The sequence below is a fragment of the Natrix helvetica genome (assembly GCF_964273705.1).
Source record: "Natrix helvetica genome assembly, chromosome: 2".
NCBI lineage: Eukaryota > Metazoa > Chordata > Lepidosauria > Squamata > Natricidae > Natrix > Natrix helvetica.
The window spans coordinates 241,199,804-241,222,844 of record NC_138552.1 but is presented as its reverse complement, the minus strand read 5'-3'; the positions used below and the strand labels follow the sequence as shown (position 1 = coordinate 241,222,844).

The window sequence follows — 23,041 nt, the reverse complement described above, 5'->3', positions numbered from 1 at the left end:
CAATTATCGTCCTGTCTCCAACCTTCCCTTTTTGGCGAAGGTTGTAGAGAGTGTGGTGGCCCACCAGTTCCCACGACATCTGGAGGAAAATGATTATCTAGACCCGCGCCAGTCCGGCTTCCGCCCCGGTCACAGCACGGAGACGGCCTTGGTCGCGTTGGTGGATGATCTCTGGAGGGCCAGAGATAGAGGTTGTTCCTCTATCCTGGTCCTATTAGACCTCTCGGCGGCTTTTGATACCATCGACCATGGTATCCTGCTGCGCCGGCTGGAGGGGTTGGGGGTCCGGGGCACCGTCTTGTGGTGGTTCGGCTCCTTCCTTTCTGACCGGACGCAGCGTGTGTTGACAGGAGAAGAGAGGTCGACCCTACGCCCCCTTACTTGTGGGGTGCCACAGGGGCCGGTCCTCTCGCCACTCCTGTTCAACACATATATGAAGCCGCTGGGTGAGATCATCCGTGGTTTCGGGGTGGGATACCATCTGTACGCTGATGATACTCAGCTGTACTTTTCCACCCCGAACCACCCCAACGAGGCCATCGAAGTGATGTCCCGGTGTGTGGAAGCCGTACGGATCTGGATGGATGACAACCAACTCAAGCTCAACCCTTCCAAGACGGAGTGGCTGTGGGTACCAGCCCCCCGGTTCAGCCAATTAATTCCATCATTGGCCATTGGGGGCATTCATCTTGCCCCCGTGGAGCGGGAGCGCAATTTGGGCGTCCTCCTGGATGCCCGGCTGTCCATGGATGACCATGTGACAGCCGTGGCAAGGGGGGCGTTCCACCAGGTTCGCCTGGTGCGCCAATTGCGCCCCCTACTGGACCGGGATGCCTTGCACACAGTCACTCATGCGCTGGTGACGTCTCGCTTGGACTACTGTAACGCTCTCTACATGGGGCTTCCCTTGAAATGCACCCGGAGGCTGCAGTTGGTCCAGAACGCAGCCGCGCGGGTAATTATGGGGAGTACTAGGTACTCCCATGTGACACCGTTCCTGCGCGAGCTGCACTGGCTTCCTGTGGTCTATCGGGTGCGTTTCAAGGTTTTGATAACTATCTTTAAAGCGCTCCATGGCTTAGGACCTAGTTACTTGCGGGATCGTATTCTGCCCCATACATCCCTGCGACCAATTCGCTCGCACAGAGAGGGGCTCCTCCAGGTGCCGTCCGCTAGACAATGTTGTGGGGCGGCGCCTAGGAGTAGAGCCTTCTCTGTGGCGGGCCCAGCCCTGTGGAATGACCTCCCTCCGGATATTAGGAATACCTCTGACCTCCTCTCCTTCCGTATTAAGCTTAAGACCCACCTATTCCAAGCAGCTGGCCTGGCTCAACTTTGATCTAACCATATCGCTCCTGACGGGTTTTTAACTGGGTATTTTAATTATATTTAATTTCTAGGGGTTTTATATACTGTATTTTAATTGTTTTTATCAATCGACCTCCTCCTTGTGTATGTTTCAGTGTATGTCTTTGCTATATGTTTGTTTTGTTTACATATTTATTTCGTATGTTTCGTTGTACGCCGCCCCGAGTCCTTCGGGAGAGGGTGCGGCTAAGAAATAAATATATTATTATTATTATTATTATATTACATTTTTTTCTGCTTCCCAAAAAATGCCAATCAGTAAATTTAGATATGTCCTATAATTTACGCAGTCTATTTGACCAGCAATTTCTATCTCTAGTCATTCTTCCATTGAAGGTAAAGTTGAATCTTTCCACTTTTGGGCATATAACAGTTCTGGTGCAGTCATATATAAAAACAAAATTCCATATTTTTTTCAGTTGCTTATCCCTCAGTCCCAAAAGAAAAAAAATCTCTCATTTCAATTGTATATGTATCTTTAAAAATCTTCTGTTTTATTGTATCAAAATTTCCTGGCTTTTTTATATGTGCACCAAGCATTATAAAATGTTCCTTCTTGTTGATTATATTTCTTGCATAACTTTAAAGAACTTTTATACAAAAACTGATAGTTTCGAATGACATGCATTAACATCATTTTATAAAAATTCTCTTTAAAACTATGGTACAATATAAAATTCAATACGTTCAATCACATATTCTGCCACTGACCCTTTATATTATAACAAACTTTAGCCTATTTTGTCATACATTCTTTCATTTGTTTTTCTTTTATTATTTTATGTACTGCATTTTTTTCTAACAATTATACATACAAAACCCATAGACATGAATATCCTAATCCCGCCGGTATTTCTCTTGTTCCTATTCAATAGTCTCCTTGATAAAATTCTAATATATTAGAGCAAGTCAACCATTTGTGTTTAGTAATCATTTTCTTCTATAAAATGCTTTCTGTACTGGGAGCCATAAAGGCATTTTCAGGCACAGCCCAAGTGTTCCATATGCTCAGTGTGGCATCTCTAATAAAATTATTTTTAAAATCTACATGAACTTTTGCTTTTATCATATTGTAGATATCCATGCCATCCAAATCTCAAATCATACCCTTCTAACTCCAAAAGCCTCCTGTTTCTTAAAACAACTTTCATTCTTTCCATCTAGACCAAACAGCAAGGCTGCAAAATATAATTTCAAATCAGGTAAGCTTAATTCTCCTTTCTTTTGCATCTTATAATAACTTATGTTTAACTTGAGGTTTTTCCCCCTGCTATGCAAATTTAGATATGTCCTTCTGTCATTGTTCAAATGGCACATAAGTCAAAGCTAGTACTGTCTGAAATTAACACTTGTTAATTTCAGTAGGCAAGACATTGATCCTAATCACATAAATTCTCCCCAAAGATGACAATTGTGTTTTCTTTTGTGACTTTCACAAAATCTCTAATCTATTGAGAAATCTACCATTGTCATATTCTGCTTTAGGTAGATTTGTCTGCTGTTTCAACAAATACATTGGGCTTAATTCAAACTGTTAACCACTATCACCTTTGGTACCAGGTTTATATTTCATAAATGTATGTTGAAAACCTTTTCTATATACTACATATTCTAAACTGGCCATTAACACAGGGATTCATTGTATGTATGTGTATGTATGTATATCTATAATATTACGGGTAAAATGTCTAAACTATTATTTACTTTTGGCATCCCCTTTTGAAAATTGTCATAGCAGTTTCCACTACATTATTTTACGTCTAGCTCATCTCAACGTTTCCACCAATTCAACAGTGGAGATTCGGTTTGAACTTCTGAAAACGCATTATTAGACTATGCCATTTGGTCTAATTTTGCCTCTTCCTGGTCGCCATTGCAAAACTCTGCTTTAAATAACTTTTTAATCAAAGCAGGTAAGGTCGACCGTGAGTTTCACAGTCAAGGGATGCAAAATGCCTCCAAAGATCTTTCCCTGCAACGTAATGAGGGGCTGCCCGCCAAAAGCGTGCAAACTAAAGTGGGGTGAGGGAAGGGACTGGTTTCACGCAGCTAGACACGAATCTCCCCGTTTCCACCGGCGTTGGAAAAGATAAGAGCACTGTACAGCTCCAACTCCACGTGGGTTTCGCGCGTCATTCGCTTACGGAAAAATCTCCTCCGTCGGAATTCGGCAGCGGGAGGAGGAGGAGCAGCCCGAAAGGGCGGGAGGTGTGGATTTGGGTTCGTGCAGGGCGGGAGGCGGGACGGAGGCTCAGCAATGAATGAAGGCGCGAGCCTCTCCGCAGAGCCGCGCGGCTGAAGCGCCCCTAGCGTTTTCTCCGCACTGCCAGCGACCGGCTGCTTTTTGCGATTCCGCGTCCTTCGCGGGCAGCTCAGCGCCAGCCGCGGTCCCCTTCGTGTCGGCTCAGGAAGGAGGGGAACGGGGAGGAGCAGCCGCCGCCGGATGCAGGGAGGGAAGAGCTCCGGCTCTCCTGCGCAGCGCGGCCGGCTACTCACCTGAGCGCGCAGTGGCGGCAGCGGGAGGAGGAGCCGCCGCCGCCGCCGCCGTGATCCCGGCCCAGGGGGCGGCGGCGAGGGCAGCCGACCCAGAAGCCATGGCAGGGACTCCGGCTGGGTCGCCTTCGTCTCGCTAAAGAGCTCCAGCGGAGAAGCCGCCCCGCAGAGGCCTGCCAGCCCGGAGCGTGAAAGGCGGGCGGAGAGCGTGTCCAGGCCAGTAGGCGGTCGTGGGGCCGGCCCTCCCCAGTCTTGGCCCGGGCCGGCTTTGCAGGGCGGCGCAACCGCACGCGCAAGATGTCCACCCGCACGCCGCTGCCCACCGTCAACGAGCGGGACACGGAGAACGTGAGTGCAGCCGGGGTTGAGTTTGCGGCGGGGGCTTCCTTCGCGCGGCCGGTCGAGGGGTTCCGAGGGCGAAGGGGCGGCTTTGCTTCCGTGAGGGACCGAGGGAGGACCGAGGTGCCCTTCGGGGTGACGCCCGGCGCCTCTTTCGTCTCAGGCGAAGGGTCAACCTTTCCCCCCTCCGGGGAGGCCTTCTCCGGATCCCCCTTCCGCCCCCGTCTTCGTACAGCAGCCACGCCTTGGTGGGATGCTTCCCTCCCCTCCCTTCGCCACACCCGCGGCCGGCTTCTTTTCCCCGGGCGACTTTCTGTCCTTCCTTCGTGCTGCGGGACTCCGGTCTCCCCTCCTCCCCCCGCAGTGCAGCCGCTGGGAAATATTTCTGGTGTGTCTAGTTCTGCTGTTGTTGGCCTGCCAGTCTCGATTTGCGTGGAAGCTTTCCAGCTGGTTGGGATAGTCGGTCGTCCGTGGGCAAGGAGCGAGTAATCTGGGCAGAAGGTAACCTTGCAGGTAAACTTTCTGCTCGGATCTCTCGACGCCTCTGCTAGTACCGATTATCCACTGGAACCGACATCCATTTTTTTTTCTTGGGATCCTCTTGGGATCCAGTAGTCATTCAGTGTCTGCCACCCGGACTTCTAGGCCAGACAGAGATGCCTATATTGTGACCTCCAAAAGTAGGGCTTCTCTGTCAATCCATCATCCGTAGCAAGGAGTAAGATCCCCCCCCCCAGTTTTCCTGGTCCTTAGTTTTGTTTTGTCTTGTGCAGAATTCCTATATGTTCATCTCAACAATTACTATTGGACGCTGTCTTCACATAACAGCCTCAGAAATAAAAAGGAATGGTTAGTTTTTACTGGATGGTTGTTATAGGAACAGTACAATAGGGGAAAACAAGAATGAAAAGTCTTAATACATGCAAGTATTTTTAAATAGTGTTGTATAAACACAGACAAACTCAAGGATGCAAGATGTTAGACTTGGGGTAGCAGAAATATGACTGGAATGCCCATTTCACATTGTTAATGGTTGCTTGTCTTGTGAAGGAAGAGAAGTTGAATATCCAGGTTGTATAAAATCTGGCATTATATACTGTTTCTGGTAACATGTCAGAATTTATTAGAAGAGAGAGGGGAAAGACATTTGAGATACAGTAATGCAATAAGCAGTAATGCAATAAGCGTTGAATTGACCCATAGTTTTACAGTGTTCATGTGAAATATGCCATCACTGTTGATGGTGCTTATTTTTCTAAGCAAACATAAGCTCTGTTCACTTTTTTCTGGAATTACTGACAGTATGCTAGGCACCATTTATCAGTTCTGATTTGAATAGTTGCATTTAATGGGAAAGTGTGTGGCAGCAATGGTGGGAAGGAAAGGAAATGCTGACTGTAAAAATAGCTTTGCTTTCACTGGCTCAGTGTAATTAAAGAATTCCAGACTGTTTTAATCAGAATGCTGTATGAAGAAATTGTATGGATACCCACCATATCTTATTGCAGATACCTCAATAATCCTGATCTAGTTTGGCTTAGCTAATTCTTTAATATGTAAAGTAAAAAAAAACATAGTTTTTAATGCAGTGTAAGGATCCTGCCCCACTTCCATTTTAGAGAAAAGAAGTTATCGCAGGAAAGATGCGTATATTTTTGTGTGTGCATAGAAGCATACATTTATCGTTACATAGCATAACTGAAAAAAATACTGTTGAAAGGAGTCAATACTTGTGTCTGTTTATAATACACCCCCCCAAAGTACATAAAATAGCAAAACTTAACTTTTACGTGAAACTATTGTTGCTTACCAACTTGGCTAAAACTATTCTTTCTGATTAATGGTAAGTTTCTTAGTTTTGAAAATGTGATGGTTCTGTGCATTGAAACTTGAGGGCACTGGTTGCAATGAGAAACAGGTGATGGACTTTAGAAATAAATAAGGTCTCTAAAATTGCTTCACTGTAGATTGAATACAGTTAGTTGGTAATTGGATTTGAGTAAGTGCAGGACAAACAAATCATGAATGTGGTTCTCAGGGTAAAATTTATTAGGGAAACAGGCAACTTTAGAATATTGAAAAAGATTATTTAATTTCTCTAATAAGTTTCAAACCAAGAGTATCTGTTTTAGCAATCCTAGCAATTATTGTAGACCATGTTTTAGAACTTTATCTTATTTTCTTATTGTGGTTAGATTGTTCTAATGAATTACAATCTGAAATAAGTATGGTTGCTATTGTCTCTTCTCCCCATATATAATTTTCCTAGAGTGAGTCAGCAATTGATAAAATAATTGAAATACTGTATACAAACAGTTGCTTTTAAAATAATTTTTATTTTGATTTGTAGCCCTTTCCCCAGTTGAATATTCTTATACTCAAGTTGTTAAAATTATTATTACACTAAATATTATCCAGAAAGGTATTGATATTTTTAAGAATGAACCAAATAGGATTTCAAAGAATTGATTTCTCTTTGTCTGCACTCACTGCAGCCTCCTCAAAGGAAAATGAAAGATAATGGTTTCTCTAGACACAATGCTCTTGGCGATCAGAAACTCTTCCAAAGGCAAATCTGTTTAACTTTAAAAGGAATGTGATTTGTAGATAAAGTGCCGACATTCTAGATTTTCAGCCAACCCACGATCTGAAAGATGGGGGAGAAAATATGTTTTACATTGATTTTCTGTATTTGACATTTTGCATGTTGGATTTTAAAGTTTGAGTTGATTGTTTTGTTTCTTTTAATCGGTGTATGGATGACAGTCCTTTACTGGCTGTTCATCTTATAATAGTTAAAACGAGCTGGGAAACATTTAATGTTCATATGAATGTTCTTTGGATTCCTGTAGTAAACTTCATATATTTTATTGAAATATTTATTTTCCTACCGGTAATAGTAATGCATAAAAATTCTGGGGGAAAAACCAGGATTTCCATGTAAGATTTAAACAATAAAAGATGGCAGGTTTTGTTTTTCAACTGGGATCACAAAAAGATAGGGCTTGAGAAAAGATACAGGAGAATAATATGTAGACATAAAACAGCACTGCCCTACTATCACTGTCATATTCTCAAACTGGATAGGGCTAGGATCCATTTTGGGAGACAGTTTAAGGAATTTTAAGGGCTGTGGGAAGTACTTTAATTGTTTGCAAGGTTATTGCTCCTTAAGCCCAAATCAACCCATCTGAAATACAAAAAAGGCCTCAGATTTTTGGCATCACCCATTTGGGGTCTGGAAACCACAGTGCTTTTTATGTGCTTGGCATGGGATATGAGAATGCTAACATTTGACATTTACTTGTATTAAACGAACTTGTATTTGTATTAAATGAACTTGTTAGTTTCACTTTTAAATGTTCCACAACTCTTTGTTGACTTCTGTAGATTGGACCCACTTTCATATTAGTAGGTTTGTGTTGTTGCTGTAAGAAATCAAATTTAATTAACTGATTATGTAGACATTTTTTTACTTATATTACATTCCTCCAATTTTATAATATAAGCATTTCTCAGCTTGTAGACCATCTCACTTCCTGTGAATGGATGAGGATATAGATAGAATTCAAACTGTTTTGATGATGTAAAAATGAGTCCCACTGTATCTACTTTTCTGGAAATAGCTTTTATTTTTCTGGACTTGGAAGCACTAGACATGTTTGCAGAAGGCTCTAGAGAACAAGCCCACCATTACAGGCAAGTAAAGTCCAAGGCTGACTTCCAAGTTTGTTTTAGATAAGACTGCCTGAAGTCAGACTCAGCTTCTGCTGACTACCTTATTTCCCCTGTAGTTTGCTTGGAATAGTACAAAAGTCATTCACCGTTGTCTAGTTCTACTGTCATAAATAGTGAATATCTTTTTTGTCAGCTCTTTGTAGTTTTAATTTGAGGAGTCTTGCTTTCCTTTAAGAATATTGAGGTAACTCAGCTACTGTGCACAACAATTGCCCTATTATAGTTTGGAAGTAAGAAATGCACCATCTGCCATAAGACACCAGATATGAAGGTGCCAAACAAGATTTTTTTTAGAAACTCTAACAGATATAGGATATAAGACCCAGAAATGTTAAAATGCTTGTCTCATTGTTGATACATTTGTCAGATAATATACTATTTCCCGATTTTTTTAGCGTAGTAATGTACAGATGAAATTACTTTAAAAATAGTAGTCTCATGTTCTCAGCTTAAATGACTTTAAGAAACATGTGAAGGAAACAAAAAGTAGCTGAGAGATTAAAAGCATGCATACTTCTGACTAGTAGGTATGAACTCACTAATTGTGAGTTTACACTTTAATTTACAGCAAATCAGTATTCAGTTATTACTTATTTTCATATAATGAATAACAATGATGGTATTTCTTATGCCTCTTATTTAATATTGGACACTGAATTAATTTCAAGAAGAGATGTGTGGACTCTCTGAACCAATCTCTCCGACTCCTAGATGTGCAGCTGGAGAAAAAATGTGATAGGAAAACTTCAGAGTCATTGGTAGTTGGGTGTCATTCAGGTTTAATATATTATGGCTGATTGCACAGCCAGACATTTAGACTGGATTTGGTAGTTATCAAGTCCTTCCCAAGGACTCCACCACCACCATCTTAACTTTTTTGACTCCCCCCACTTTCCCGCTACTTAAGGCCATAATTTAATAAACTTGTAGGCAACATTGAAGGCTAGCTATAATTATGAAGTAGAGGTGTTGCCATAGTGAGTAGTTCCATTTTTGTTTCATTATAAAATAAAAAGTATTTCATAAATTTGGGAGAGGTGGCTTGTGAACAAACTGGCTGAAAACAGTGTAAATAATTCAAATTATTTGGCATTGTAAGTAAACGTTACATGGTTGCTGCTGTTTTAAAGGTATTAAGCAGGTGTAATACTGTACTTTCATGTTTGAAAAAAATATTTGAATATCAGTAGAAACTTACATTTTGGACACATGTATTTTGTTGTTTCCTTCATTAAATGTAAACGTTAAGCTCTTGAGGATTGGGGTAGAATATGGTAGCAATATCTTGCTATTGTTTGTAACTGCTGAGCTCTGATTCAGCGATAAAATAAAAATACATCTAATAAATAACATTGTTTTATATCCCTTATGACTGTGTGATGTCTATGAAACCTTTCAATTCCTTTTCAGTGATCAGTCAAGTATCTGACTATCTGAATTGATGAATCAATACTGCTGACCACATGTTGAGAAAAAAGACTGAGTTGAATGGTTTACTTATCTGCCTTAAGAATTTCAAACTTACCTCTGATCTGAGTCAGCATTGGTCATTTTCAGTTAATAGACTTCAGAACACACTGTTGTATTTCTTATCAGGAAATATAGATGGCTAGTTTGGCTAAAAATCACAAGAATATTCTTTGTTAATTAGGATTGACCTGTGCTGATTTCTGCTGTTTCATCTGGAGGTAGATCTTTTTAGTCCACTGTTATAATAATGTATGCATACTGTTAATATGCATGGCTACATCGCTTTGTATCTTCTTGTACTTTTGACTTCAAAGCCATAGAGTAAGAAAAGTATTTAGGGGAAGAAATCAAATAAATATAGCTGTTGTCATCATGGTATTTTTTTTTTAATTGCCAAATTGCCAAGTGATGACTATCCAACACAGATTATAACCTATCAATAAAATATACATAAAATCAAAATATGGCTTTTTCAGTTTAGAACTAGGTTCACGTATTTCAGTAGAGCATAATATTATTTGCTTGCTTTAGCTCTACATGATGAATGAACTAGGCTATTAAACATTGCCTTGGTGCAATGCATGAATTCAGTATATGTCATTAAACTGGTTGCTTACTTAACCATATTACTATGCCAAACAACCACATTTAAAAAAAATTATTTCTATTATTATTCCAATTTTCAATTGCACCCACTCATGAATGACTCTAGGAAATTTCCAAACAGTATAATCAGTTAAAACACAATAATAAAAATGACCATGGTTTGAAATTATGAATATCATTTCTATTTCTGATGGGACTAAAAATTAACTAGGCCAGTACTGATATATGAAGAATAAATGGTTAATTTTGACAATAGATTAATTTTATTACTAGCATTTTTGTTGATTAGATAAAATAAGTATTGTGATATTAAATGAATTCTGAAAGCTATTATAATGAATTGTAACATTAAAAAGTTATATTGTAATGCTTTAATCATGAATATTAGGTATTGATATGTTCTCCGAACATACTACAGTTCCTTTCTTTTGCTTTTATTCTTAAACACTAGCACCTACCTACTGCTACCAAATTGGCTCTTTATACTTCTGCAGCAAACATTGCCTAAACTATATTATCTGTTACACCTTGATTATTGTCTTGCTACTGATTACTATGTTTCTATTTTCAGTCAATGCTTTTAGCTACAGCAGGTAGTCAGAAACAGGAACTTCAACACTGTGACTTCTGCAGGGTTAGTAGATGATCAGCTTTAATATCTTCTTATTATGCTACATAATAAAATGTCAAAAGAAGGCTGTTACACTGATGAGAGAAAGTTTGTGAACCCTTTATAATTATCCATAATCCTGCAGTACCATGACCTACAATGTGATCAGAGCTTTATCTAAGTTCTATTAATAGATAAAGAGATTCTGGTTAAACAAACAACATGCAACTGTGTCATATCTTTATTGAACACGTTACCAGGCTATTGAGATCCAACTCAAAGCAGGATTCTCACTGAATCATTTTACTAAGAAAGCAAGTGATAAGGTTCCAGAATGCTTTCACCTTGGAACCTAGTCTATTTTTCAGTTTATTAGGAGAGAGGTTTTCCTCAACTTTTTTCTTCTGTGCTTCTTAAGAACCAAGGATATGACTGTTTTCTTCTCAGATAAGTGAATATATATCTGTGTATGTGTATATGTGTGTATATATATTTGTGTGTATGTGTGTGTGTATATATATACATATATACATATACACATAGGCTTTGAACAAACCACTATGCACCTTGATCAAATTCAGTATCTTTGCTGGAAATGGTACATTATGCCTGCAGACATGGTCTTTACAACACAGGCATGTGGAAGTAAAGTAAATGATATCCAACTCAAAAGAAATTGTTGGAGATCCTAGAAGAGAATGATGTTCATGAGGCTAACAAGGGCTATAAAACTAATGCCAAAGACTTTAGCTTCCATCAATCCAGTCATGCAGAAAATATACACTTGAAGAAAACATACTTCTGTTTCCAGAGTTGTCCAGCAAAAATTACTGTAGCAGCAAAGCGTACAAGAGCTTAAGAGGTTTTCATATGCTGTTTCTGTTTTGAACATCTCTGTAGTTGTATGTCCTTTGCTGTTGAAACCCGCGTTTTGTGGTTAGAATTAGGGTGTCTTGTTAGAATGCAGTTTCATTTTGGCTAAATATGATAAACCTCCTATCCCAGTTTGAAACTTCAATTTTTTATCCTGTAGACTCCATTAGGTTGAGAAAATAAAATACTCCACAGGATTGGGAATATTACGTGGAGCCCCTTTGTTCTCTAAGGATCTAAAGGGTACACAAACTTTCTCTCATCACTGTAGCAGCCTCCTATTTGCAATTCCTGAGGAAATGATGGATTTTGGATTATACCAGCAAATTCTATAGGAAAATGTTAAGTTACGTCTGTGACTTGAGCTTTAAATGAGTGTAGGATATGCAACAGACAATTCATATTTTAGAGTCTGATTTTAATGAATGATTATATGATGTAAAACAAGGGATCGATGTAAGTATATCAGTGAGTTAAAGCAATTCTATAAAGAGAAATCAGCCAAAATACCACCAAACCCGTGTGATGGATTGATCAACAAATACAGAAAATACCATTGTTGCTAAAGGAGAGGCTAGCAGTTATCAAGTAAGGTTTGCATACAGATAGTCCTTGACTTACAACCATTCATTTAACGATGTTCAAAGTTACAACACCACTGAAAAAAGTGACTTATGACCAGTTTTCACACTTATAACCGTTGCAGTAGCCCCACAGTCACGCAATCAGACATGGAGTGCTTGGCAACCAGCATGTAATTACGATGATTGCAGCATCCTGGGGTCCTGGGATTGTCAATTGCAACTTGCCTAGGGAGCTTCTGACAAGAAAAATCAATGTGGAAAGCCAGATTAGCTTAATGACTGCATGATTCACTTAACAACTGTAATGATTTGCTTAACAACCATGGCAAAAAGATCATAAAATGGGACATGACTACTTCGCAACTGTTTTGCTATGCAATAGAAATTTTGGGCTCAATTATGATTGTAAGTCAAGGACTACCCATACTTTTCACAAGAAAGACCATGAATATTGCCTTAGAGCCGTGATGTGAACTTATGGCACAGGTGGCACGGGGAGCCATATTTGCCAGCATGGCAGTCCTCAGCTCCGGTGCACATCTGCGCGCAAGCCAGCTGATTTTTGACCTTCTAGAGGGCTGGGGGAGGCCATTTTCGCCCTCCCCAGGTTTCAGGAAAGCCTGCGGAGCCTGGGGAGGGTGAAAAACAGGCACAATGGGTCAACCAGAAGTTCGTTCCTAAACTTCAGGTTGGGCCATTTTTCGCGCTCCCCAGATTTCAGGAAAGCCTCTGGAGCCTGGGGAGGGCGAAACCTTCTCCCCTGCGCGTGGGGGTCACAGGCACATGTGCTGGGGATGACTTGTGTGCGTGCGTGCGCGATAGCGCACACACACACAAACAATTTTGGCACACCTTTAGAAAAAGGTTAGCCATCACCCTTTAGAGTTTTTCTTAAGCTATGACATGGTACATTGTTTTTATGTGGTGCTTGTTTCTTTATTAATAGGATTTGAAACTCTGATCACATTGTAGGTCACAGTACTGTACTGCAGGGTATTAAAGGTTCATCAACTTTTACCACTACAGATAATCTTCAATTTATGACCACAATGGCACCAAAATTTCAAGTGCTAAGAGATTAAATATGATTTACATGATTGCATTGCTTAGTGACAATAATCATGGTACCTGCTGGTTGTTAGCTGAGGAACCACACCACAAGCCAAGCCGTTCTGGGCTTCTTCTCTTCCAACCCAAACCTCAGTAAGATAAGGGCTTGCCTCCATCACCCACCCACCCCTGTTAATGCCTATTTGGCCATCCTACACTGCCACCAGCAGTCCCAGGGCCACATGATTCTACTCCTGTTTGCAACACTGTGGTTCTGGGGCTTTTTGGTGCACTGCAGCTCTAAGGTTGCAAGAAGGTACATAAACCAGCCATAGTGGTACCAGTAGTTATGAGCAGAATGAGTGCCATATCAAAAAAGTATTGGATGGCAATTAGAAAATTGACAGAATTTCTATCGGTCTGTTGCAAAAGGCCATACTATTTGGACCCATACATATATTATGTTAATACATTATGACATTTTAGGTTCCTGGGAAGAATTCAATGTGTAGGAAGTCCAACACCAGCTAAAAATCTGGCAGCTGTAATTTCACATTGTTGCATATATAATAATATTAATAATTTATTAAACTTGCATACCGCCCGACTCTCAACAATTTATACTTAGATTGTCCTTGGAAATTCTTCAAACTTGTGGTCCTACTGAATTAAGTTAAATGCACAATGGGTTTAAACAAACTTGCATAAAAAAGCACAAAGGTTGGCAATAGATTCCTCCTCAACCATTGATTATTAAAAAAAAGAATATGCAATAGTTGTGGTTGCTGAGAATATGGCTGTATATTTCATAATCTGGCATATAAGAGATTAATGCAAATTGGAATTATCATGGCTATTACAGCCAACTTGACACCCTCAAGATACACAGGTCTCCTGCTCTTGGAATTCTTCAGTGTCAGGCTTCACACCAATCACAGCAGTAACTCATAGCTCTCTGGACATTTAACACCCCACTGGGCACTTGGGTGGACTTGGAAGAAGACTCAGACACAACTTGGTAAATTAGAATCTTTGCTGAAAGCAAGATTGAAGACTTTAACACATACTTGACTGCCTGCTGCAGAACAAATAATTGATCATGCTCAATAATATGGGAAACACTGCTTCTCACTTTACCAACTTCAGCCTTTTATCCAGAATTGTGGCTTAGTTGCAGTCATTAACCAAGCTGGAAGCATCAAATCAAGGAAAGCTAGTCATAGAGGAGATTTTTGCACATAACTTTGTGATGCAGTAATATTATTGTGCAGTAATACTTTGTGCTAGTAACATGTCATATTTTTGTGCTGCATTTCCTGTATAAAAATGTCATAGAAAAACTGCTTTTTGAGGGTAAAACTTAAATCCTATCTTGCATAGCAGTATAGACTTTCTGGTTTGGATGATTTCTCAATCCATTTGACAGGAACTTTCAGTTTCTGAGAATATACTTTTTCTGTTATTATGCTGAACATTTGCCAGTTAGAATACTACTGACATTTTTATTTCAATTGTGGCTAAACAATGTTGATTATACAGCTATATCTGTATTTATCTACATCTATCAACATATATGAAATCAAGACAACTGATAATGTATTTATGTATTGCAGGCAGATTTTGCTTAACAACTGTATTTTCAGTGACTGTTGGAACTTACAACAGTGCTGAATGCGTGCACTTACAACTGGTTCTTGTAGTTATGACTGTCACAGCATCCCCTTAATCACATGATCATGATACAGGTGCTCAGTGTCTCGTTCACAATTTACAATGTTGTAGCTCCTCACAGTCACATGATCATCATTTGCGATCTTCTTTGTCAGCTTCTGACAAAGTCAGTGGGGAAGCTGGCAGGAGGTTGCAAATGGCAGTCATGTGACATCCCTGCTAAATGACCTCTAGTGATTCACTTAACAATGGCAATTGGAACTGCTGGAATTTCCATGGTTAAGTGGCACTGTCATATCCCATGCTTTAGAACTGCATTACTTAATAATGGAAATTCCAGTCCCAATTACTTTCATGAAATATCTGTATATTTCATAAATTATCCTTTAAATTTAGTTCTGACAAACAACTTATTAAGCTCTTTACTATTTTATTTATTTATCAAATTTATATGACTGAACTTTGGATGCATACAATAAAAATGTGTGGGGTATAACAATAGTAACTTAAAACCATGATAAATAATGATTAAAAACATTAAAAACTATAAAAACAGAACTAGAAAACAATATGTAGAGAGATGTTGATAATAATGGAGCACCTCATGAGTTCACCCATCCCCTGGGGCCCCCAGACTTAATGGCATGACCAGGATAAAAAAATATGGTAGTTTTATCTATATAGTCTAGATTGTCAACATACTGTCATTTAAGTTATTTTTTGAAAGCTCTGTTTTTGCCATCAAAGTTCTGTGTTCAGCTTCAAGGTAAGGTGCCTTTTAGATCATTCTAGTTTAGTTATTCATTACTTAGTACTTCACCCCAGATTTCACACTATGGCTTGACAATTCCATGATCAATAAGAAATGTGAAACTCTTGTCTAAAAAGATTCTCTTTGTACTGTTATTTTACCATATTTTGAGGTTATACAAGTCCAAATTTGTTTTTAAAAAGTCAGTGCTATATTCACAACTTAAATTACTCACCTTTTCTGCTTTTTTAACATACAGCAACCAGAGATTCCATATAGCACACCCATAGTATCACATAATAATTAAGTGCACAGCAAGATATAATAACTAAGCATACAGGGGGAAAAACCTATTTATATTATTGCAGTACAGAATTTTTAGTCAAGGCCACTGTGAGTCAATAAGAAGGGAAGGCCTATAGATGCTGAGAATTTGAAGTTTGCAGAAGAAGATGTGACTCTCAAAGATAGCAGAAAGGTTGTGTATACATTCAGGTCAAATTCGCCTCTTTCTGTTGAAAATCTACTTAGCGCTGTTGAATCAGCTTTCAGCTCATCATGAACCCTGTGCAGAAAGAACTTTCAGTTTATCAACAAGGCTGTGGTGTTCCACCCTAAAAGGCTTGGGAACTCATTTTAAATTCTTGACTCACAAGTGAAAAACCACTGAATTAAACATAGCAAGTCAGATAGAAGAGTTGGACATTGTTTTCTGCCATGCCAACCACTCTGGAACATCATTCCTTCTGAGGTTAGAATTTCCTGTCCCTGTTGACTTTTCCTAAGGGCTTGGTTGTATAGATAATAGGTCAGATCATACCTAGCTGCTGTATCTTTTTAATGTTATTTTGTGTTACATATTTTGTGTTTTTATTTGTTTTATTGGAAGTTGCCTAAAATGAATGACATAAAAGTGAAATAGGCAGCTATAAGAATCAGGTAAATAAATAATATTGATATTGTATTGGTCTTGTTGTATTTGGGTTTTCCCATGTAAGATTGAGATTATCTTGTCAACGGCTGGGTTTTGGGCTTAAAGCTTTGTCAGAGCTGCCGTCTTTCTATAAATCTTGGGGGTGTGTGGAGTGCTGGCTTTGTTTCAGTAAGTAGAATGATTGGTTGTGTGGTTGTATCATGATTGGTAGATTGGTGCTGATTGGTGCTGGCTGTGTGTCCGTTGTTGTTTCGTGTTGTAACAGCCTGGGTGGTGGGTGGGGCTGATTTGTTGATTAGGGCTGGTTTCCAGATGTTTGGTAGGCGGGAGGTATCGTCACGTTTTTCATGTTGTGGAGGTGTTTCTCTATTTCGATAGCTTCCATAATTATTCTCTTGTTGAAGTGTTCAGTTTTGGAGATTAACCTGGTTCCTTCAAAATTAATTTCATGACCTGTAGCTTTAAGGTGCTTGAAAAGGGAGGAAGTTTTTTTCTTTTTTTCTTACTGCGTTCTTGTGTTCTCCGATGCGTGCATTTATTCTCCTGTTCGTTTGTCCTATGTATGTTGCAGGGCAGATTTTGCATGGTATTTTGTAGACAAAATCCAGCTAGAAAACCAAGGAGTTTGACTCGGTTGCCATCGAGGATTTGGACAGGTTGCGTGGACGTCTGCGACCCACCACATGTTTATTGGACCCGTGTCCCTCCTGGCTTGTACTGGCATCCTGGGAGGTTACGCGCGACTGGCTCCTGGGCCTAGTGAACGCCTCGTTGGGTGAGGGGTCTCTACCGGCCGCCTTGAAAGAGGCGGTGGTGAGGCCCCTGCTCAAGAGGCCTTCCCTGGACCCAACGGACCTAGTCAATTATCGTCCAGTCTCCAACCTTCCTTTCTTAGCGAAGGTTGTAGAGAGTGTGGTGGTACAGCAGTTCCCACGTCACCTGGAGGAAAATGATTATCTAGACCCGCGCCAGTCCGGCTTCCGACCCGGGCACAGCACGGAGACGGCCTTGGTCGCATTGGTTGATGATCTCTGGAGGGCCAGAGATAGGGGTTGTTCCTCTATCCTGGTCCTATTAGATCTCTCGGCGGCGTTCGATACCATCGACCATGGTATCCTGTTGCACCGGCTAGAGGGGTTGGGAGTCAGGGGCACCATTTTACGGTGGTTTGGCTCCTACCTCTCTGACCGGACGCAACGTGTGTTGGCAGGGGAGCAGAGATCGACCCGGAGGCCACTCACATGTGGAGTGCCACAGGGATCGGTGCTCTCGCCTCTCCTGTTCAACACATACATGAAACCGCTGGGCGAGATCATCCGTGGTTTTGGGGTGGGATATCATCTGTATGCTGATGATACTCAGCTATACATTTCCACCCCGAACCACCCCAATGAGGCCGTCGAAATGATGTCCCGGTGTTTGGAGGCCGTACGGGTCTGGATGGATGGCAACCGACTAAAACTCAACCCTTCCAAGACGGAGTGGCTGTGGCTTCCGGCCTCCCGGTTCAACCAGGTGCTTCCATCTCTGGCCATCGGGGGCGTGCAACTAGCCCCCATGGAACAGGTGCGCAATTTGGGCGTCCTCCTAGATGCCCGGCTGTCCATGGATGACCATGTAACAGCCATGGCAAGGGGGGCGTTCCATCAGGTCCGCCTGATGCGCCAGTTGCGCCCCTTATTGGACCGGGATGCCCTACGCACAGTCACTCATGCGCTAGTGACGTCTCGCTTGGACTACTGCAATGCTCTCTACATGGGGCTTCCCTTGAGATGCACTCGGAGACTACAGTTGGTCCAGAACGCGGCCGCGCGGGTGATTATGGGGAGGACTAGATACTCCCCTGTAACACCTCTCCTGCGCGAGCTGCACTGGCTTCCTGTGGTCTACCGAGTGCGTTTCAAGGTTTTGATTATGATCTTTAAAGCGCTTCATGGCACAGGGCCTAGTTACTTGCAGGATCGCATCCTGCCCCACACATCCCTACGACCAATTCGCTCACACAGAGAGGGACTTCTCCGGGTGCCGTCCGCCAAACAGTGTCGGGGGGCGACACCCAGGAGCAGAGCCTTCTCTGTGATGGGCCCAGCCCTGTGGAATGACCTCCCCCGTGACATCAGGATTACTTCCGATCTCCGCTCCTTCCGTGTACAGCTGAAGACCCACCTCTTTCAATTATCTGGCCTGGCTCAACCGTAATTTTTCTCACTCCTCCTGACTGTCTTTTTAAATTTTAAATTTTAATTGTACATTGGGTTTCTTACAATTGGGGTATTTTAATGGTGATTTTTAACTGTCTAAATGTTGTAATTTGTTACCTCCTCCGTGCATGTGTGTCTTTGTATATATGTATGTTTATGTGTTTGTACACATGTTTTATGTTCTATATGCTCCATTGTACGCCGCCCCGAGTCCTGCCTGGAAAGGGAGCGGCTAATAAATTCAAATTATTATTATTATTATTATTATTATTATTATTATTATTATTATTATTATTATTATTATTATCTACCAATCATGATACAACCACACAACCAATCATTCCACTTACTGAAACAAAGCCAGCACTCCACACACCCCCACCAAGATTTATAGAAAGACGGCAGCTCCGACCACGCTTTAAGCCAAAAACACCAGCCTGAAGATGGTGAGTGAGACCTCGCCAAAAACGTTGCCAAGACAATCTCAATCTTACACAGGAAAAGACCCAAATACAATAAGACCAGCATATATCTCCCCAGCTCCTTTCAAGCTTATAGTTTTAACATAAAACATAATGTTCCTTATATAGCTAAAATATTCTGAAGTAGTTGTCTGTCGAATGTGTAAGTGCTTCATCAATTATGTAGGTCCATCTATTAAAATCCAGAAGAAAAGATGATCCTGTTCTGACTGGAAAAGCTATTATATTCAGTTGTGTGCAGTAATCACCCCGTTAGCGTGGTATATCAATTTCTAGTGGCTTAGGAGTAGACAGGATGAGTTACTCTTCATTCACAGCACATGTAAAATAATTTTACCCTTTCTTATGAGATAAGAAAATAAAGTAGAGAGGCTTTGAGAATTAGTACAAGGATTCAAGCTGAAAGATTCAGTCTGGAAATATGAGTGCCAACAATTTGTTTAAAGTTTGGAAACAAATTTTCCAAATCAATTTGATAGTTTGCTTCAAAAATGTCTTAATTTGTGTACTCCATTTTTGAAATAGTACTGAAGATGCTCCTGCTTCCTTCCCTTTTTTTTTCAATTTGAAGGAAGGGGGGGGAAAGGGGGTAGTATGGATGACAGCTGCTGTAACATATGAAAAAAAAGTTTGATCAGAGGACATATCTATAAAAATGTGGAAACTGGCAGAATATCTGCTTCAAAGCCTGATGGTAATATTTGAATGTTTGGTCAAGAACTACTTACTTTACTTACTGTCTACCAGTGATGGTGATGTTGAAAATAACCATGGCAAATCATTTTGTCTTTATGATGGCTTTCTTCAAAACAGTTGAATGGAGATGCAAACAGCTGCACCATAGCAGATTCCATAGTGTTGTTGGTAATTTATGAATTTAGCCTGAATAGAAAATTAAGCACCATTCCAGTTCAGCTGTCTCTGCATATGAGAGAAAATTATTTGTCCTGGGGGACTGTCTAGAAACTTTGCAAAATCTAGTGTTCCACTAGAACTATAATCAGTGAGTATTGCTAAATTTCTCAAGAGTTCTAGAATGCTCTTGGCTCCAGAAAAATAGTATGTGAAAGAACTGATCTAAGATGGGGGCGCCTATGGCACCACCAGGAGAACCGGTTCCAGCTACCCAGGCCGCCAAGCTACTTCCGGTTCGGCCAAACCCACCACTGGTGTGTATACACATACATACACACATATAGATAAGAGTATGTGTGCATGTGTATATTATATATGATACATATGTGCACACACAAACACACAGATATGATACTTTGCATGATGTAATACCATTGCTAAATGGAATACCTATATTTTCTGGAGTGAGTTGCAGGATGGTCCAGTGCTAGTATCCAGTTGGCCTCGAGACTGGATTGAAGCTGAAGCCACGCCTCGGTGCTCCTCCTTCTGACTCCAGTTTCAATCCAGTGTGGCCTGAGATGAGAGACATTTATTTGAGCTCCTAAAAATATATTTCTTTCATGGACCCTCCTCACCTCACCTGCCTTTCCCTTCCTTGCTGCCCTGCCTCCATTTAGTGGTGAGTATCCCTAGCGGTGGCTGTGGTTCCCAACCACCTTGGAGTTGCTTTTGGGAACCTGGGAACTCTGGAGGCTCGAACACCATTTTGGCGGCCATTTGAGCTCGTGGCCACATGGTGACTTTTAGAATTAGATTGCGTCGTTTTGGGGCCTCCTGGGCTTGGGATTTCCCGCCCGACAGCCCCACGCCACTTCCCTGCACCACCGTCTTGCAGCTGTTTGTTGGTGGAGCATCGGCGAGCACGGAGAAGAGTGCAGTAGTTCGGAGTGCTCTGGTGAGCTGTGGCGACAGCATAGAGCAGCAGGAAGACTTCCTAGGCATCAGAAGAGCCTCCGCAGTGGTTCCTAGGCTTGCTGATCACGGTGATCGCATCGGGCTGGCTTACAGGAGGGAGGCAAAGTCAGCTGTTACCACTGTTGCTGCGTTGGAGGTGAGGGCGGATCGTCAAGGGAGCAGGCACGAGGGGGTCGTGAGTATAAAGCGCACTGTGTGGGCAAGTTGGCGGATGGAGCTGGGAGGTCCCCTCCAATGTCCCCTGGGGAGGGCACTTCTTCACGGCAGCAACCCACAACCTCCTCCAGGAGACAGAAGACATTAGCTGCCAATCGCCCTTCACGTGCCTCTGAGAGGGACGAACTAAGGAGGCATAAGGCTTTAACCAAAACCTTCTCCAGGGCAGAGAGACTGCGGGCCCAGCAGGGCGCATTGAGGTCTTCCCCATCAAGGTCCAGATCCCCGTTGGGGGGGTGCATCTAGAGGCCCTTCGCCACCAGGTTCCCCAGATTCATAGGGTGAGAGGTTTGGGGAGGCTATCCCTTCTCCAACCCTCTCTATGGAGGACCAGTGCTCTGATCTTGAAGATCCCAGCCCACATGGGGCCCAGTCTGGGGGAGATACCATTAATAGACCCATTTTGGCCCCTCATGCTGGCCTGGAACAGGGTAGGCCTAGCTGGGATAATTTGGATGTAGATGACCTACCTGTGGGCCTCCAAAATTTCATAGAGAGGGCCATCTCGAGTGGCATCACTGTAGGCCTGCAGCGACATGCCCCTAGACCTTCCTCATAGGAGGGGGGTAGGAATCCCACAGCCAGCTCCTCTCAAGGGCGTCTACCTAGTCATCTGGTGGACCGACCTATTTCTCCCTCCCCTGGCCAGTGAGGGGTCAGTTCTGGGGGACAGGGTCCAGAGAGACCCAGATCTGTCTGATGATGAAGACACCTCTGTCCCAGAATCCCTGTTTTTACGGGTTTATTCCCTCCAAATTTATTCCGATCACTGCACAACTTGGGGGGGAGGGACGAAGGACGGGGGCCAAGCTCAGAAACCTCAGGGCCCAGTCTTTTCGGAGCCGCAGGCTGCCAAGGAGGAGTCCCAGTTTCCCAATTGTTCTTGGAGGTAGTGAAGAAGCAATGGGAAAATCCGGGTGTTTTTCCTAATCCTGGCAGCAACGACAGAAGGTTCTATAACATTGAGCCAGATTTCTCTCAAGCTCTACAGATCCCATGGTGGATCCCCCTGTGGTGGCCCTGGTGTCCCCTGCTTCTCTGGTTCCCAGGGATGCGGCAGACAATCTGAAGGCCACTTACAAGAAGGCGGAGATGACCCTCAGGAAGGACTTTCCAGTCGACAGCTTGGGCCATCAAGACGGCGTCCTCGGCGTCCTTCTTCAACCGTACAGCTATCCTCTGGATGGAGAAGATCCAGGAGCGTATTCCTCTGGAAGATGTTCAACTGCACCGGGATCTGAACAAGTTAGTGGTGGTCTCTCAATTTTCAGCTGACACGACCTTGCATGCTATGAAGTTTGCTTCCAGGGCTCTGGCTTCATCCATCACTTCTCGCCGCCTTCTCTGGCTCCATGGCTGGCAAGCGGACAACAAGTCGAAGTGGCAGTTGGCGTCGGCCCTTTATGCAGGTGGTTCCTTGTTTGGAGCTTTCCTGCACCCTATTTTGGTCGCGGACAAGAACAAAAAGAAGGTCCTTCCCACTTCGGCCAAGAAGACGGACCAGAAGGCCACACCCTATTACCGCAAGCCATCGTATCGACTGCAGGAGCAGGAGTCACATCACAGCAGGTATCCTCCTGCCAGGTTGGGACATTTGCCAAAATGGCAAAAAAGTGTATTCAGTGTACAAGACACACCCAGATTTTCAGCCTCTTTTTTGAGGGGAAAAGGTGCATCTCATTTTCCTGTGCACTGCTTGGAGAGTCCAAGCATGGGTTAAACTGCCCAGGACTGAATTGAAACTTTAGCCGCGCCTCTGGTGTTGCCTTGACTTCCAGTTTTTTCAATTCAGTCAAAGCCAGTGGATGCGTTTCAGTTTTCT

At 42.2% G+C, this 23,041-nt stretch overlaps 1 protein-coding gene across 6 annotated transcripts in view; it reads left to right on the top strand.

Moving 5' to 3' along the window:
* The first annotated feature begins 3,602 nt into the window (after positions 1-3,602).
* MARK1 (microtubule affinity regulating kinase 1) overlaps positions 3,603-23,041 on the top strand; it is a 60,761-nt gene continuing 41,322 nt past the window's right edge. For 3 of the 6 annotated variants that reach the window (XM_081944155.1, XM_081944157.1, XM_081944153.1), the window contains exons 1-2: positions 4,501-4,588; positions 10,586-10,648. In XM_081944155.1, coding sequence (XP_081800281.1) covers positions 10,589-10,648 — 60 coding nt within the window. In that variant the 5' untranslated portion in view covers positions 4,501-4,588; positions 10,586-10,588. Of the gene's footprint in view, positions 4,210-4,500; positions 4,589-10,585; positions 10,649-23,041 lie in introns of those variants that run through there. The other 3 variants (XM_081944154.1, XM_081944158.1, XM_081944156.1) reach the window with 3 other exon arrangements.